At 41.9% G+C, this 18,540-nt stretch overlaps 1 protein-coding gene across 3 annotated transcripts in view; it reads left to right on the forward strand.

The window, feature by feature from the left end:
• The window catches only part of LOC140186211 (M-phase phosphoprotein 9), a 118,291-nt gene that overhangs the window by 33,090 nt on the left and 66,661 nt on the right, over positions 1-18,540 (forward strand). For 2 of the 3 annotated variants that reach the window (XM_072240188.1, XM_072240190.1), the window contains exons 3-11: positions 2,336-2,425; positions 3,043-3,605; positions 4,519-4,645; positions 6,893-6,986; positions 7,073-7,129; positions 10,026-10,129; positions 14,026-14,142; positions 16,849-17,327; positions 18,379-18,537. In XM_072240188.1, the coding sequence (XP_072096289.1) occupies positions 2,336-2,425; positions 3,043-3,605; positions 4,519-4,645; positions 6,893-6,986; positions 7,073-7,129; positions 10,026-10,129; positions 14,026-14,142; positions 16,849-17,327; positions 18,379-18,537 (1,790 nt within the window). The remainder of the gene's footprint in view (positions 1-2,335; positions 2,426-3,042; positions 3,606-4,518; positions 4,646-6,892; positions 6,987-7,072; positions 7,130-10,025; positions 10,130-14,025; positions 14,143-16,848; positions 17,328-18,378; positions 18,538-18,540) is intronic. The other variant, XM_072240189.1, reaches the window with a different exon arrangement.

The following is an 18,540-nucleotide window of genomic DNA, read 5'->3' on the forward strand; positions in this document are numbered from 1 at the left end:
AGGTTTTGTTCATAAGAGTGCACTGATTTGTGATTTTTGACTTATTTTTATGAATTCTAGATGAAATACAAATTCTCCTGATGTTCTTTCTAGTTTGTCCCTTCCTTGCAACTTTGAAATGTTTTCCTTCTGAAAACTCAGTGTTACCTTGTCAGGAGTCACTTTAAAATCAAGTTGTAAGTTGCTCCCTTTACTCTTGTTCTGAGATTGTTTCTCATCTCCTTTTTAGTTGAGGGACAGAGGGGGAGAGATTACAAATTAGTAATTTTATTTTTTGTTTTTGTTTGTACTTCTAGAAGTATTTACTGCTGCTGTGTTGTAGTAGGAAAGGAAGAAATTGTGCATTTTCCTTGGTGACTTTCATGTCTTTGGGATGACCCAAAGATGTTCAAAACCAGAATTCCTTTAAATGCCAATAGATATGGCAGCCAGTTACAAAACAGCTACGTTAGAAAAATCATCTATCATAGTTTACTGTCACTTAAAGCTGTTGGCTAAGATTTCCTGTTATTCAAAAGCATGTCCTGGAATCATTTTTGTGTGTACCTGCCCACCTGAACTGGGAGTCAGGACTAATTGCCATTCTCTTAATAGTTTAATGCCAAATTGTTACCTTTATTATGTACATAAGTTTTGGAATGACACTTGAACTTTCAATCTCTCATCTCCAAAGCTTTTACTTAGTCAAACCCTCTAGCATTGTGTCCCAGTGCACATTATATCCCATATTATGAGTTATAGAGGATTCTGTAAAAGAAATCATATTCTGAATTTATTGGGATTGGTTTATTAGTGTCAGATGTATTGAGATGCAATGTAAAACTTGTCAAAGTTCGAAGTAAATTTATTATCAAAGTACATGTATGTCACAATATACAATCCTTAGATTCCTTTCCCTATGGGTATACTCAGCAAATCTATAGAATAGTAACTATAACAGGATTAATGAACGATCAACCAGAGCACAGAAAACAAATGCAAACATGAATAATAACAATAAATAATGAGAACATGAGATAATGAGATAGAGTCCTTAAAGTGAGATCATTTGTTGTGGGGATATCTCTGTGTATGTAGTTATTCCCTTGTGTTCAAGAGCCTGATGCTTGAAGGATAGTAACTGTTCTTGAACTTGGTGGTATGGGTCCTGAGGCTCTTGTACCTTCTTCCTGATGGCAGCAGTGAGAAGAGAGCATGGCTTGGATGGTGAGGATCTCTAATGATGGATGTTGCTTTCCTATGACAGCATTTCATATCGATGTGTTCAATAGTTGGCAGAGCTTTACCTGTGATGTACTGAGCCGAATCCACTACCTTTTGTAGAATTTTATGTTCAAAGGCATTGGTGTTTCCATACTAGGCTGTGATTAGCCAATCAATGTCCTCTCCATCACACATCTATACAAGTTTATCAAACTGCATTTTGTTCATACAGATCAAATCATTTCACAGTGCATTGGGGTAGAACAAGGTAAAACAATAACAAAATGTAGAATAAAGTGTTACAGCTATAGAGAACGTGCAGTGAAGGCAGACAATAAGGTGCAAGATTATAATGAATACAGTACTGTACAAAAGTCTTGGGCACATATATAGGGTGCCTAAGACTCTTGTACTGTACTCTATTAATTTTATGTATTGCACTGTACTACTGCTGCAGCAGCAAAATAAACAAATTTCATGACGTGTGTATGATAAACCTGATTCAGATATGGGTCTCTATTGTGGACTGCGAGTGGGGAGGGAGAGGGGAGGGAGCGGGAAGCACCAGAGAGACTTTCTGTAATGATCAATAAACCAATTGTTTGGAATCAATAAGCTTGGCTGGTTTTATTTATATGTAATATATTTAAATTGTGAGATCAAGAGTACGTCTTATCATACTTGGCAACCATTTAATAGTTTTATAACAATGGAATCGAAGCTGTGCTTTAGCCTGGTGTTCTGTGTTTTCAGCTTTTGTATCTTCTACCCAGTGGGAAAGTTGACAATGGGTGGGGTGGGGTTTTTGATTATGCTGGCATCTTTACTGAGCCAGTGAGAAGTGTAGCTGGTCTGTGGAGTGGAGGCTAGCTCCTGTGCTGTGCTGAGCTGTGCCCACAATCCTCTGCAGTTTCTTCTGGTCCTGGGCAGAGCAGTTGTCGTAATGAGTCATTATTGCATCCAAATAGGATGCTTTTTTGATGTGCCAATTTAAATATTGCTAAGGGTTGATGGAGACATTTCAAATCTCTTTAGCCTCCTGAGGATGTAGAGGCCTTGGTGTTACTTCATTACTGCATATACAGTGATTGAAAAAATACTGATGTAGGTGATGTTTTTTGTGGATTCTTAGGTAAGATGGCTACAACTATTTAAACTAGTGGAGAAACAGTACCAAGACCAAATATTGTCTCAACAAGATCAATACCAATGTCAAATCCAAGTGAGTAAAGTGCATTTTTGATTATGTTAAGCGCATGCAAGTATCACTATTGGCCAATGGAGCTTGTTTCACACTCAGCCATTTCTGGCATCTCTAAGCCTGAATGCTTGAAACTGCAGTGAGAAAAACGGTTCTCAATTGTTCTACTGTTTATTTCTTTCCAGCTACGTGGCAAGATCACTGTTTATTACATGAACGAACACGCACGCACACCCCCCCCCCATTTAAAATCTGTTCGCTCTAAGCAAGGTGTACAGTCTAATGGCCACACAAATGATGCTAGTTAGAAATTGTTTGGCAACATTCTCCTGTCCCAATTAGGTAGCATAGTGTCACAAATAAAGGAAGGAATCCCAGCTGTTTTCTTGATCAGTTTTTAATCTTTCAGTTGTCCCAAGTAAGCGACTGCTCTGATTAACTGATGGCCCAAATAACCGGAATCCACTGTATTGAAATGTCTGAAAGTCAATGTATATTGTATCATGTGTAATATTGCTTGCCGCTTTCACCCTGACCCTTTAAATTGTAAGAATGTGTAATGAATAAAATGAAGCTTACTTCTATTGTCATATTGTCAGTTTAGTATCTAAATTATATTTTCAACCTGCCATTTCTAGCTTATCCAAGATGAAATCAAAGCACTAATCCAGTTACAAAATGAAGGTGGTGTCAAACATTGTACAGCCAGATTACCATCACCTTCAAAGCACGTGGATGACTTGACTGTATGTGATACTGTCAATGGGCATCACGTAGAGGAGTTGGGACATTCTGACTGTGGTAAAGCAAAGGGACAACTACCAGCTACCAGCCAATGCAGTGATGAAGAGAGGCAATTGAGAGACAGCATAGAATTGAATTGTGCAAGTGAACAAAGTAATTTTCCAAGCTTCGATGCAATAAATGAGGCGAGATTGAATACTCCAGACAGTACACAGACAATGAAGGAGAAAGATTCAATACAATTCCAGCAAAACCAATTGAGTCTTCCTCATCTGAAAGAAAATGGACACCAAGCATTCATTTCTGCTGCTGGTGATAAGCAGTCTTTCACACTTAAATTTTTAAGCAAACCATTTCAAGACTTGAAGATAAATCAGGGAGCAAATAACAGCAAATCTGAGATGGAAATTAAAATGGAGACTGAAAGTCAGCTTGGCAAACTGAATAATATCAATGGGTATGTAACAAAGCTTTGGAAAACATTCAAGTGATAATATTGTTAAAGTTGATGCTTAATGTAAAATTCATGGAAATTTCACTTTGCCCATTTAAAACTTAGTCATAAGATCTAAACTTAAGTACCATATTGACAGTCAGGATTGAAATGTTCTTTTATGACAGAAAAATTCAGAGACCCTGTTCAAATAAGTATGGGATGTTCTGTTGAAGGTGTATAAGATGTTGGTGAGGCCTAACTTGGAGTATGGTGTACAGTTTTGGTCACCTATCTACAGGGAAGATGTAAGTAAGGTTGAAAGAGTACTGAGAAAATTTACAAGAGTGCTGCCAGGACTTGAGTTGTAAGGAGACATTTAATAGCTTAGGACTTTATTTCATGGAATATAGAAGATTAAGGAGAGATTTGATAGAAATATACGCAATTATGAGGGGTATAGATAGGGTAGATGCCACAAGCAGGCTTTTTCCACTGGGGTTGGGTGTGACTACAACTAAAGGTCATGAGTTAAGGGTGAAAGGTGAAACGTTTATGGGGAACATGAGGGGAAAATTCTTTACTTAGAAGGCCTTGAGAGTGTGAAGTGAGCTGTCAGTGCAAGTGGTGCACGTGAGCTCGATTTCACCGTTTAAGAGAAGTTTGGATAGGTACATGGACGGCAGGGGTATGGAGGGCTATGGTCCTGGTGGAGTTGATGGGAGTAGGCAGTTTAAATGGATCGGCACTGACTAGATGAGCTGAAGGCCTGTATATGTGCTGTACTTTTCTATGACTGTATACTCTGCCTCTGTAACAAGTAGCTCTGCGTATTGTGAACGGAAGTGGGAACTGGGCAGTTCAGTTTTATGTGTACATGGATACCGCAAAGTACTTTATTTTGAATACTTCATTCATTAAAAAAATTTTTTTTAAGCTTGACGTCTTGGGTACAGAAGGTTAAACAGAAGAACTGGAAATCAAAGTCTGGAACTAGGACCTCGTGTGATACTATGCAGCCACAAGGAACCGGGCAGCTACAGGAGACTGAAACGGCAGAAGGTGTAAGTGTGCTGACAATTGAAGTTTCTCCAGCCATTGTTGTTAATTATTTACAGAAGGAATGATGCTAATTTGATGTTCTGCAGTTTCCAACAGACTTGCACCATAATAAATATCATCCTGATTATGGAATCTTAACTTAGTTTTGCTGCTTTTCTCTGAGAGCTGATGAGCTATAGTTTACCAGCTCTGAGAGAAGTCAAGTAGATCAGGGTTGTAATTTTGGCAATTGCACCTGTCATTAAGAAGAGCCTTGGCTATTATGAATATAGCTTGCTGGATTTTATTCTTGTGTACTGAAAGTTTAATGAAATTACTACTTAATAGAAGCAACCCGAAAAAAAAAACATAGTTTTATAGTGGCAAGTAAAATCCTTGATTTGTGTTGGTTACACCTCTGAAGCATTAAACACAACTGTTTACCAGGTAGTTTTGATCAAATTTGTCACTAAATCTTCAGCTTCAGGTAAACACAAAATGGAGGGCCTCATGTTTAACGCCTTGTCTCATTAGCATTCATTTTGAGAGGACCAGAATATAAAAGGGAAAGGTGTAATATATGTCGCTGGGGTTGAGGGCGGCAATGAAGATCCATCATCTCTGGCGGTGTTCAGGGCTTCCTTCATCATGTCAGTAGCTTCCTCTCAGTTTTTGCAGGTCATGGGTGGAGTCTCAGGAATACCGTTGCACCCAGATGATAAGGATTCTTCATTGCTGCTTCCATAACAATTTTGTTTTACCAGTCAGGGTTGTTGGACCTAAGTTGAACCCCTGAACCTGGACCTCTCTGTCTGGCCTCTACCCTTTGACCTGTTTGGCATGTATGACCTAACCAAGAGCCAAAGCATAAAGCCTGGACTCCCGCCAGCATTGCTCTCCAGGTCATTGAGGCACGCAAACCTCCAAACTGTGACAAGTTTGTGCCTCTTGGAGGAAGAGTGGAATGCTGAGGTATTATAATGCATCGGGCAGACCACATTTGGAGGATTGTGAGCAGTTTTGGGCTCCATATTCAAGTAATGATGTGCTGGCATTGGTCCAAAGGAAGGTTATGAGAATGATCCTGGTACGAGAAAGTTAATTTATGAGATGCATTTGATGAGAAAGTTAACATACGGGCCTGCGTATGCTGGAGACTAGAAAGATAGGGGGTGGGGGGAGATACCAAATATTGAAAGGCTTAGATAGAATGGACATGCGGAGGAAGTTTCCAGTAGTGAGAAAGTCTGGAACCAGAGGTCACAGTGTCCGAATAGAAGAATATCCCTTTAGAACTGAGATGTGGAGGAATTTCTTTAGTCAGATGGTGATGAAATTGTGGAACTCACTGCCACAGGGGATTGTGGAGCCCAAATCATTGGAGGTTTCTCATTCGTTTGTTGTGTACAGTGTTGTATGATGTGGGTGCTCATGGTTTTTCCATGGCCATGATTGTTCTTGGCAATTTTTTCTACGGAAGTGGTTTGCCATTGCCTTCTCCTGGGCAATGTCTTTGTACGACGGCTGACCCCGTCGTCGTCAATACTCCTTGGTACACCACTGTCTGGTGTCAGTGGTTGCATAACCAGGACTTGGTGATGTGCACTAGCTGCTCAAACGACCATCCGCCACTTGCTCCCGTGGCTTCATTGACCCTGATCAGAGGAGGGCGGGGGTGGTTGAGGCTAAGCAGCTGCTGCACCTTGTCCAAGGGCGATCTGCAGGTTAGCAAAGTGAAGGAGTGCCTTACATCTTCTTTGGTAGAGATGCATCTCCACCCTGCCACCCACAGGGATTGATAGGTTCTTTAATAGTAAGGGTGTTAAGTATTACGGGGAGAAGGCAGGAGAATAGAGTGAGGGAATAAATAACTCAGCTCTGATCAAATGGTGGAGCAGCCTTGATGGACTGAATGGTGCAAATCTGCTCCAATATCATGGTCTCTACTTTCCAGAGAAGTGCGTTTGTTTCTTTAAAAAAAAAATTGTAACTGCCTTTGCAAGCTTTCATTGTGCACACTGTGTAGTTAAGTGGAAAAAAAAGACAATTGAAGACTTGTCAGTTATGTACAGAATACTAACCCCACCACAAATACTTGTACTGGGTCAAGAAGACTCAATGCTACATTCTTTAGGTATTTTTAAATGGATGATCATTGCAGTTCAGGGTCTGAGGGCAAAGAAATAATGAAGAATAATATTTTGGAGATTTAAGACAACTATGAATATCTTTGTGTATAACACAACTCTACAATTATTTCCAATTTTCAGGTTCATTTGCCATCTGCACGTTCTTCTCCCAGCTGCTCTTTCTACCTCAGCAGACCTTCCAGCAGTCCAAATTCTTTGGTGTCCAGTGTTTCAGGTAGATATAAGCTTGAGCGTCTTTGATTATTTGAGTTTCAGTTCTGGTTAATTTTGTATGCTGGTTGACCTTGTATCTTTCTACAGGTCAGTACATTACAGAAGACTATACACAGAATCTCGTAAGATGTTTAGCAACAACAGGTATTCCCAACCTTTTTATGCCATGGGACCCTACCATTAACCGAGAGGTCTGTCACTCCCAAGGTCAGGAGCCCTGAAGATGAATGTTTTTCTCTATGGAATAATTACATATGCTACCATGAGCTCTGTTCTGGGCAGTCCCCTAATTTTCCAACTTTATCTTGTATAGCTCAAAGGTGAATTACACATGGTGTGGAATCCGACCTCTGCTTCCATTCCAGAAGAATACATTTTTTATTCAGCACTCTGCACCATTATTATGAGCTTGGGTTTTATTAGGAGCTTTTTATTGGCTTGGGAATTAAAACATTTTCTAGTAAATGGCATCCTGTTGTGCCAAGATGAGCCTACCCTCAGGGTAGAGGAACAACACCTTGTATTCAATCTGGATAGCCTCCAACCTGATAGCATGAATATCGATTTCTCCTTCTGGTTTAAAAAAAAAAAAAAATCCCCCCCCCCCCCTCCTCTTCTGTTTCCCAATCTGGCCTCCTGCCTATCATCAACCTCCCCCTCCCCCCCCCCACAACTCCCCTGCAACCCCAGGTCCCCTCCTCCTTCCCCTTCTCCTTTGGTCCCCTCTCCTCCTTGTCGGATTCCTTCCTCCCCAGCCCTTTATATTTCTTACATACCTGGCTTCATCTATCTCCTTCTAGCTTGTCTTAGAATCGTAGAAAAGTACAGCACAGACAGAGGCCCTTCAGCTCATCGAGTATATGCTGAACCATTTAAACTGCCTACTCCCATCAACCTATACCGGGACCATAGCCCTCCATACTTAAATGTTGAATTTGAGCTTGCATGTCCCCTTGCACTGACAGCTCGTTCCACACTCTCCTGACTCTGAGTGAAGAAGCTCCTCCTCATGTTCCCCTTAAATATTTCACCTTTCACCCTTAACCTATAACCTCTAGTTTGAGTCTCATACAACCGCAGTGGAAAAAAACCTGCTTGCATTTACTGTATCTATACCCCTTATAATTTGTATACCTCTGTCAAATCTCCTCTCAATCTTCTATGTTCTTGGGAATAAAGTCTTAAGCTATTTAATGTTTCCATATAACTTGTGTTCTCCAGTCCTGGCAATGTCCTTGTAAATTTTCTCTGTACTCCTTCAACATTATTTGCGTCTTTCCTGTAGGTAGGTGACCGAACCTGCACACAATCTCCAAATTAGGTCTCTCTGAGGTCTTGTACAACTCCAACATGACATCCCATCACCTGTACTCAGTACTCTGATTTATGAAGGCCAATGTCCTAAAAGCTTTTTTATGTCATTTCATATGAACCAGTGGAGGAATCAACAATAACTGAGGACCTCCATGTATACACAAATGCAAGGATTGTCCTTACACTGTGAATTAATGACCAGGGGTGGGATGATCTTGGTTCTGGAATGGAGACACAGAGATTGGATATTTGTTTGCAGGTGACTCTATTCTAAAGTGCCTGCTTCTTCTGATGCTTTTGTTAAAATAGTTCAAGAAAGACCTACTGCAGCTCTGGTTTCAAAATAAAGATCTCAAGCTCAAAAAGATTCATGTCATTCCCCGATCATCTGTTTTTTGGTATTTTTATCTTATTCAGAGGGACAATGTGGAACGGGCCCTTCTGGCCCTCTAGGCCGTGCCATCCAGCAACACCCGATATAACACTAGCCTAATCGCAGGGTGATTTAAGGCCTAATTCAGAACAAATAACTAACCTAATAACCAATATGTCTTGGACTGTGGAAGGAAACTGGAGCACCCAGTAGAAACCCACATGGTCACAGGAAAAATATACAAACTTTCTTATAGAGGATGCCGAAATTCAAAGGTTCAATTTAATGTCAGAGAAATGTATACAATATACCATCCTGATATGCTTTTTCTTTGCAAAACATCCATGAAAACAGAGAAGTGCCCCAAAGAGTGTACGACTGTTAAACGTGAGAACCCCAAAGCCCCCCCCCCCCCCCCCCGCTCGTAAGCGACGTTGAGCAACAATCCTCTCTCCCCCGCTGGCAAAACAAAAAGTGCTCCCGCTCTGAGCACAAGCGTGAGCTAAGCGATAGCATTGACACAGACCTTGCAGTTACCCCAAAGACTATCGCAATTCATCTGGCATTTGGCAACCCACATGTTCTCTCCCTCCCTAATAAGGGGGAGAGAGATTCGCCCCATTTTCACAGCGAGCAGGAGACATAAGAACAACTCACTGGTTTACGATGTTAAAAAGTCCGTTTCGTCACTTTTTTTTACGAGCTCTGTGCTCGAAGATCGCAAAGATCTGGAGTCTTTGGGCCCACAGCGAAAGATTTTCCAGCTTCCCTGACAACACGGGTCTCCTGCTGTGACACCGACCCTCGATCCACTCATCTCCAGAGCCCTGAGATTGTAGGCTTCCAAACACTAGGCCGCCTCTTAGGCCTAACCCTTGGCGTGCCGAACAACGGCTGGTCCTGAAGCCCTGAGAGCGGGTCCCAATCCTGCAAAGAACTGAAGTCAGCGTGTAACTTCATGTCAGGGTCTTCAAAAGAACCCTGAAAGGGAAAAATAAAGATACAGGTCCACCTTCACTAATCTGACTACCTATAATCCGGTTCCTTCGATAATCCGGCACTGATTATTCTTAATGTGATCCTTCTGTAATTTGGCATTTTCACTAATCCAGCACTCCTCTGGTCCCAATGGTGTCGGATTAGTGAAGGTCGACCTGTATTAGAGATGGAAAGAGAGCTGTTTCTGAAGATGCAAGCAAAGGGATCTTAACTCCGCCTCTGTCTCCTATTGAACTCTGAACTCCAACGCATTGCGCTAACTACTACACTACACTAACATGGTGCCTTGCCGTATCTACATTTTGAGATTAGTTTGTGTTGGAACCTTAATGTTTATTTTTATTTTTGCTTTAGGACTGTCATACTGGAAGATGGATGAGGGGGAGCTATACCACGCTTTACCAAACAACAAGGAGACTGATGTATTATCTCCCTCCAAAACTGTCAAAGCATTACGTGTATGTCAAATGTGATTCACTAAGTAGTATACTGTGCAGGTCCTTCAAGGAAGAGATCTTTGTAAATTACAAAAAGGGGGACAAATGTAAAACTGGTAGTTTTAGACCACAAGATATTGGAGCAGAATTAGGCCGTTTGGCCCATCCTGTCAGCTCTGCCATTTCATTATGGCTGATCCGCTTTCCCTCTCAGCTTCAATCTCCTGCCTTCTTCCCGAATCCCTTCATGCTCTGACTAATCAAGAATCTATCAACCTCTGACTTGGCCTTCACAGCTGCCTGTGGCAAAGATTTCCACTCTCTGGCTAAAGAAATTTCTCGTCATCTCTGTTCTAAAAAGACGCCCCTCTATTCTGAGGCTGTGTCCCCTGGTCTTAGAACTTCTTGGACATGTTCAGATTATGGTATTACACTCACAGTGGCCACTTTATTAGATACTCTTGAACACCTCGTTAATGCTAATATCTGATCAGCCAATCATGTGCCAGTAACTCAATTCATGAAAGCATGCAGACACAGTCAAGAGGTTCATTTGTTCTCCAGGCCAAGCATCAGAATGGAGACGATATGTGATCTGAGTGGTTTTGACCGTGAAATGATTGTTGCTGTCAAACGGGGTGTTTTGAGTATCTCAGACACTGCTGATCTCCTGGGATTTTCACACACAACAGTCTCTAGCGTTTACAGAGAATGGTGCGAAAACCAAAAGCAAGGTCCAATGAGCGACACTTCTGTGGGCAAAAGTGCCTTGTTAATGAGAGGGGTCAGAGGAGAATGGCTATACTGGGTTCAAGCTTACAGGAAGATGACAGCTAACCATGTGCTACAACAATGGTATGCAGAAGTGCATCTTTGAACATACAACATGCCAAACCTTGGATGGGCTACAGCAGCAGAAGATGACAAACATACACTCAGTGACTATTAGATACAGGAGGCCACTTAGTGTATATGAATGTCTTGAAGCATCACTTTCTCATTTTTCATATATAATTTAAGAAATGAACTTCCAGGCTTTATTTTGTCTATTGAACATAAACAGTATAATGAATTAATTAAAATCCATCTGAAGCAGGAAAACAAAGGGTAATCATTGGGTCTCTTCTGTAGTTACGTGGTTAATGGAGCAACAGCAGTAGGAATGAAACTGATCCAGTGTAGTCTGAGGAGTTTTCCTCCATCATGATTGCTGTTAAAGCATCAAAAATTACAGCACAGTACAGGCCCTTAGCTTCACAATGTTGTGTCAACCTTTTAACCTACTGTAAGATCAATCTAACCCTTCCCTCCTACATAGCCCTCCATTTTTTTTTATCATGTACCCATCTAAGAGACTCTTAAACGTCCCTAATGTATCTTCCTTAACCACCACCCCTGGCAGAGCATTCCACACACCCACCACTCTCACTAATGTCCCTAAAGTACCTGCCTCGATCCCCACCCTTGGCAGAGTTTTCCATACACCCATCACTCCCACCAATGTCCCTAATGTATCTGCCTTGACCCCCATCCCTGGCAGGGTGTTTCCCACACCCACCACTCTCGCCAATGATCCTAATGTATCTATTACCACCACCACCCCTGGCAGGGCATTCCACACACACACCTTCTCTGTAAAAGAAACTTGCATAATATTGTCAGAAGTGACAGTATGTAATTATTTTCTGTACTTAATAAACACAACTGACTGTATTTAACATCAAAATGCATGTAACTTCTGCTTTGGATTTTGTATTTGTTTATCAAAGTTGGGGGCATTTAATCAGAAAGTCATATTATCTGGTTGCTCCAGGGTCACCATTTCACAGTGGTTGAAGGGCTGAGATTTCATTTTGAATTTGTTTCAGGGTTGTGATATTTAATATTTCTATAGGAAGTCTATTTGAATTAAAGTGTTTTTTTTCCCCCACTGTGACCCTTGATTTTCACCTGACTAGCCTTACACAGAAATGAGTGATCATTGTTAAAGGATGTGTTCAATATCATGCAGGAAGGGAAACTCGGTTATAGAACACAGAACAGTACAGCACAGGAGCAGGCCCTTCAGCTCACAATGTTGTGTCAGACTAATTAAACTAGAAATCAGATGCCTAACCAAACTAATCACTTTTGCCCACACAATCTCATTTTCCTTCACATCCATGTGCCTCAGGGTGAAGGAGTTCCGACATGTCAATCCATGGCCTTCTCTTGTGCCAAATGTGACCACCCTCAGGGTGGAGGAGCAACACCTTGTATTCTGTCTGGGTACCCTCCAACCTGATGGTACGAATGTCGATTTCTCCTTCCGGTGAACAAATTCCACCCACGCTCCCATTTCCCATTCTGAACTTTCACTTCTTCTCACCTGCATATCACTTCCCCCTAGGTCCCCCCCTCCTTCCCTTTCTCCTATTGGCCTATCAGATTCCTCCTCCTCCAGCCCTTGACCTGTCCCATCCATTTGGCTTCACCTCTCATCTTCCAGCTAGCTGCCTTCCCCTTCCCCCTTCCTTCTCAGTCCTGAAGAAGGGTCTTGGCTTGAAACAGACTGTTTATTCTTTTCCATAGATGCTGCCTAACCTGCTGAGTTCCTCCAGCATTCTGTGTGTTGCTTTGTGTTTCCAGCATCTGCAGGCTTTCTTGTGTTTGTGCCCCTCGAAGAGTCTGTTTAATACTTCTGTTGTACTTGCTGGCAGCACATTGCAACCACACACCACCATCTTAAACATGAGTTCCTGCAGATGCTGGAAGCCCACAGCAACACACACAACATGTTGGAGGTACTCAGCAGGTCAGGCAGTATCTATGGAAATGAATAAACAGTGGACGTTTCGGGCCAAGACCCTTCTTCAGGTCTGGGAATAAGGGGGAAGATGCCAGAATAAGAAGGTCAGGAAAGGGGAAGGAGTACAGGCCAGAAGGTTATGGGTGAAGTCAGGTGAGGGGGAAGGTTGGTGGGTGGGGAGGGTGATGAGGTGAACAGCAGGGAGATAATTGAAAGAAAAGGTAAAGGGCTGGAGAAGGAGGAATCTGATAGAAGAGAATGGACCATATGAGAAAGGAAGGGGAGACACCCAAGAGGAGGTGATGGGTAAGGGAGGAGAAGAGGTAACAGGAGTGCAGAATTGAAGGGGGAGGGGAAAAATGACTGGAATTAGGGAAATTGATGTTCATGCCATCAGGTTTGAGGCTACCCATACAGATTATGAGGTGTTCCTCCAACCTGAGAGTGGCCTCATTGTGGCAGTAGGGAGAGGCCATGGACAGACATGTTGGAGTGGTATTGATTTGCCGATGGTCCTCCTACTTTTTGTGGATAGAGCGAAGGTGCTCAACAAAGCAGTCCTCAATCTACATTGGGTCTCACCAATGTAGAGGAGGCCACATCAGGAGCACCAGATACGGTGGGTGACTCTGACAGACTCGCAGGTGAAGTGTTACCCCACATGCAAGGACTAATTGGGGCCCTGAATAAAAGTGAGGGAGGAGGTGAATGGGCAGGTGTAGCATTTCGTCAGCTTGCAGGGATAAGCTTGAGGGATTAGTGGGGAGAGATGAATGGACAAGGGAATTATGAAGAGAGCGATCCTTGTGGGAAAGGGAAGGGAGGTAAAAATGAGTTTGGTGGTAGGATCCCATTGAAGATGGCAGAAGTTGCAGAGTGTGTGGAGGTATATAGAAAAAAGAAAAACACAATAAATATAAAATCAATCTTATAAAACAGAATGTACAAGTAACTTGTATACATGGGCATTGACTATATGTGAAGACAATTCCCTTACATTTGTTATCAAAACACACAAAAAAAATCCAAGGATGCTTGAATAGTTTGCTTTTTAAATTGCCTTAAAATGCTTAAAAGGCTTGTGTTAATCTGGATGGTGGTGAGGGAAAACAAAATTATTTCTGTTTAGCTTCCAGCAGGTGAGATCCCTTCACTGAAGGAGATTTATTGCATGAAGCAGAGAGACAGAAAGCATCCAGCTGGCTGGGGATCATGTTCACCTCCACTCCTTCGATCTCCACCACAGGTAAAACTGTTTTGGCCAATGCCAACAGCATTTTATCTTTACTTTAGCATAAGTTCCAGAATTTTCAGTGAATTGTTTTGGGATTGGGTAGATGATGGTGTGCTGACAGATTACCAAGTTTGAGTTGCAGGACCTAAGCTTGCTTAAGTATTGAAAGGTCAAAAAGTTTGACATACTGGGTTCTTTGCATTTCAGCAGGCAGTCAGTTGGGCTATTTTTTTTTTCTATAGATAAAAAGAATTTGGATTAGACCATAAGACATAGGAGCAGAATCAGGCCATTCAGCCCATTGAGTCTACTCTGCCATTCCATCACGGCTGACTTATTATCTCTCTCAACCCCATTCTCCTGCCTTCTCCCTGTAACTGTTGATGCCTTGAATTCCACAGATTCAGCACCCTCTGGCTAAAGAAATTTCTCCATCTCTGTTCTACAACTGTTTCTAAATTTAGAGCTGATCAAAATTATTTTAGGATTGTCATTGAAAAGAAACTGGCATTTCTTTTTAATATTGATCATCAGGGTTGGATTGGAAGTTGCATTCAGGTTTTCCCTAAGGAGATTTTTTTCATGTAATTCCTTGCAGTGCTGTTATCCCATTACACGAGATAATGCAAGCTTTGTTTTCTCTCTTCCAAACCAGCATTGAATCCTTCCTTCATCACAGGTTAAGTAGGGACACTCAGTTGATATAATTTAAATTTAATTTTGAGGCAATTATGTGTGCACTCTGGATGTAAGTGTACCTGCATACACACATCTACTTACTGTCCCCGAGAAATCTATGAACCAGCAGAAGTTGATGCTTCAGACTTGTGAACGTGGAATATAGAGTGATACAGCACCGGAACAGGCTCTTCGGCCCATAGCCTTGTGCTGGGAACTAGACAAACAAGGATTGGATTTCTGTTTGGTATTTTAGCAAAATAACAAATACAGTGATGTCATCCATTCATTATCACGCCTAACATAAAGTCATATTGAATTTTACAATGATAGAAGTAGTTTAGCCTAATGGAACTGTGCTGTGTTTGAGTTCCGTGTGTTTTTTCCCCTTTCTGCTAATAAGTATACAAAAACCTTTCAAGCTGCAGTATGTCAGAGAGACACAATGCTCTCCAACATTTCAATGGTGTTTCAGTATTTCATAAAGTTAAGAATAATATACTTGCACACATTGAAGATTGACTAAAGTACAGAAATGATGAGCTTGTAAACGGGTCATTTTGAGTTGTTAAACTGTTGATGGTGGGGTGCCACAGTGATTTGTGTAGGGATCCATCTGTTCATTACCTGGACTGGCGATTTGGATGATTAGGGCAGCACAGTGGCGTAGTGGTTAGCACAATGCTTTACCGTACCAGCGACGTGGGTTCAATTCCTGCTGCTGCCTGTAGAGTAGTCTCTATGGTTCCCCCTTGACTGCATGCTTTTCCTCCGGGTGTTCCAGTTTCCTCCCAGAGTCCAAAGACCTACCAGTTAAGGTAATTGTAAGTGTCCTGTGATTAGGCTAGGATTAAACTGGGAGCAGGGTGCTGGGTGCCACAGTTTGAAGGGCTGGGAGGACCTATTCAGCACTGTATTCTAATAAATAAATAAAGACCAAGTGGAATACGTCCAAGTTTGTTAATAATACAACAGTGAGTGGCAGTGTAGGTTGAGGAGGATGCAAAGAGGCTTTGGGGAAGGGGTTCCCAATTTTTCTTTTAATGCCTTGGATCAATACCGTTAAAGCAAGGTGTGGGTGGACCCCAGCTTGGGATCCCTGGTTTAGGGGATATAGATGGCCAAGGGTGTGTCAGTTAAAATGCAATGTGAGAAAAATATGATGTCATCCACTTTGATAGAAAAGCATGATTAAATGTTGAGATATTGACAGCTATTGATGTTCCTTGGTACTTTATACAACTCACTGTAAAGAAGGCAGTCGGTAGGTTTTACTGCAATTATCTAGGGCTGTGGTGAGGCTGCACCTTAGAACAGTGTGTGCAGGTCTGGCCTCCGTACCAAGGTAAGGTTATAAATGTGCAATAAATGTGTACCACATTGAATCAGGATGGGGGGAGGGCCTTGTCATCTCTGGAGAGATTAAACTGACTGGAAATATACTCCCTCAGATTTAGAAGAGCAAGAGATGATAAAATGCTCATAGACCTCGACTGGGTAGATGCAGAGATGTTGTTGCCCTTTGCCTGGGATCAGCTACTCACAGTGGATTAGAGAAGTTGTTTCTTCAGCCAAGTGGTGGAGTGGTGTATCATTAGGATCCTTTGTACAAGAGATTGTGGAGTTTCAGTTGCTGCATTCAAGGCTGAGATCCAGAGAAACTATTGGAACCACTCAGCAGGTCAGGCAGCATCTGCAGAAAGGGAAACATTCCCTCCATTGCCCTTTCTAAATATGCTGCCTGATGCTTGCTGAGTGGTTCCAGAATTCCTTTTATTTATTTTGTTTTCCCCGCAACATAGAGTTCTGTTCAATTTCCAGAAACATGAGTGGATTTTAAGGGAATTGAGTGATATGGGGCTTGTGTAAGTTAAGTGATGCCTATTGAAAGGTCTTCCATGATCTTATTGGAAGAGCAGATGACTGACCTGCTTTTTTTTTGTGTTCTTTTTAAAAGGCTAGTTGATTTTTATAACTCATGTTCGTATAGAATGAGTTTTAACTTTAAAAATTGATCTGTCATTTTTTTTCTACTCCAAGGTTTTAACACTTGATCCCACACTTCACATGAAGCGTCCTACACCATTTTCTCTACATGATCACTGTAGTACCCCAGCGGTGGTTTCGGAATGTGACACTCAATCTTCAGTTAGTCCTGACTCTCTTGTGGGAGTAACCACGCAAAGCTATTGCCATCCTAATTTGGGTTCATGTGTACGTACTGCTCCAGAATCAGAATTGACAGATACCTCCAGGCGTACTGTGCGGAATAGCTCATTGCCTTCTCCAAACTGGAATCTCCATTCTGGTTCTCAGTCTTCCACTGCTGTCCAAGGTCAACATTACTTAAGCTTGAAAGAAACGGGGAATGCAAGTGCTTTACCAGGACAAGAGAGCAATTCTGCAATAACTCCATCACCTGTGCCTTGCGTTGAATTGAGGAGTGGAAATAATATGAATAGATCATTGGACCATAATGTTTCTGAATCGTCTCTTGAAGATCCTGTTACGTTATCTATGTAAGTGAACTCTTTATTTAAAAAATGTTTTGCATCATTTGGAATCAATTCAAACTTCCAACTCTTCAAGTTACTTTTTTGTTGCATTGGCATACGTTAATGTCCTGTGTCACAGTGCCACTTATTTTCAGTGTATACGGAATCCAAGCAAATTATAGCGTACAGATTGGGAACTTCAAATTCACTTATTCAGATAGACATTTCAGGGGCTTGTCCATTTGTTATAAGACAATGAGATATGGGAGCAGAATTAGGTTGTTTGGCGCATCGAGTCTGCTCCACCATTTCATCATAGTTGATCCCTTTTCCTTCTCAGCCCCAATCTCTTTCCTTCTCCCTGTATCCCTTTGTGCCCTGACTAATCAAGAATCTTTCAGCTTCTGCCTTAAAAATACCCAGTGACTTGGCTTCCACAGCCACCTGTGGTAATGAATTCCACAGATTCACCACTCTCTGGCTAAAGAAATTCCTCCTCATCTCTGTTCTAAAAGGGTGCCCCTCTATTTTGAGGCTGTGTCCTCTGGCCTTAGACTCCCCCACCATGGGAAGCATCCTGTCCACATCCAGTCTATTGAGGCCTTTCAGCATTCAGTAGGTTTCAATGAGTTATGTGTCATGTCATAAGACATGTATGATCATGATTGTTCTCAGCAAATTTTTGTTCAGAAGTGGTTTGCCATTGCCACCTTCTGGGCAGTGCCCTTACAAGATGGTGACCCCAGCCATTATCGATACTCTTCAGAGATTGTCTGCCTGGTGTCAGTGTTCGCATAACCAGGGCTTGTGATATGCACCGGCTACTCATACGACCATCCACCACCTGCTCTCGTGGCTTCACATGACCCTGATAGGGGGTGGGGGGGGATCTAAGCAGGTGCTACACCTTGCCTGAGGGTAAACTGCAGGCTAGTGAAGTAGGAGCACCCTATACCTCCATTGGTAGAGATACATCTCCACCCCAACTTTCATGATTAAACTTCCTGATCTCTGCAATTTATTTCTGCATCATAAACGTGAATTCATATTCTCTTTTTAAACTTGTTACTTCCAGCGCTCGCTTAAACTTGCGTGAGAAGCATGCACGGCATGTGGCTGACATTAGAGCTTACTATGAGGCAGAAATCAACATCCTGAAGGAGAAATTGGATGCTTTAAATTCACCTTCTGCAGTATCTGAGGCAGAAAAACAGAACCAAAATCTTTCAAAAAGGTA

This window comes from Mobula birostris, chromosome 22, assembly GCF_030028105.1.
Source record: "Mobula birostris isolate sMobBir1 chromosome 22, sMobBir1.hap1, whole genome shotgun sequence".
In the NCBI taxonomy this organism is placed as follows: Eukaryota; Metazoa; Chordata; class Chondrichthyes; order Myliobatiformes; family Myliobatidae; genus Mobula; species Mobula birostris.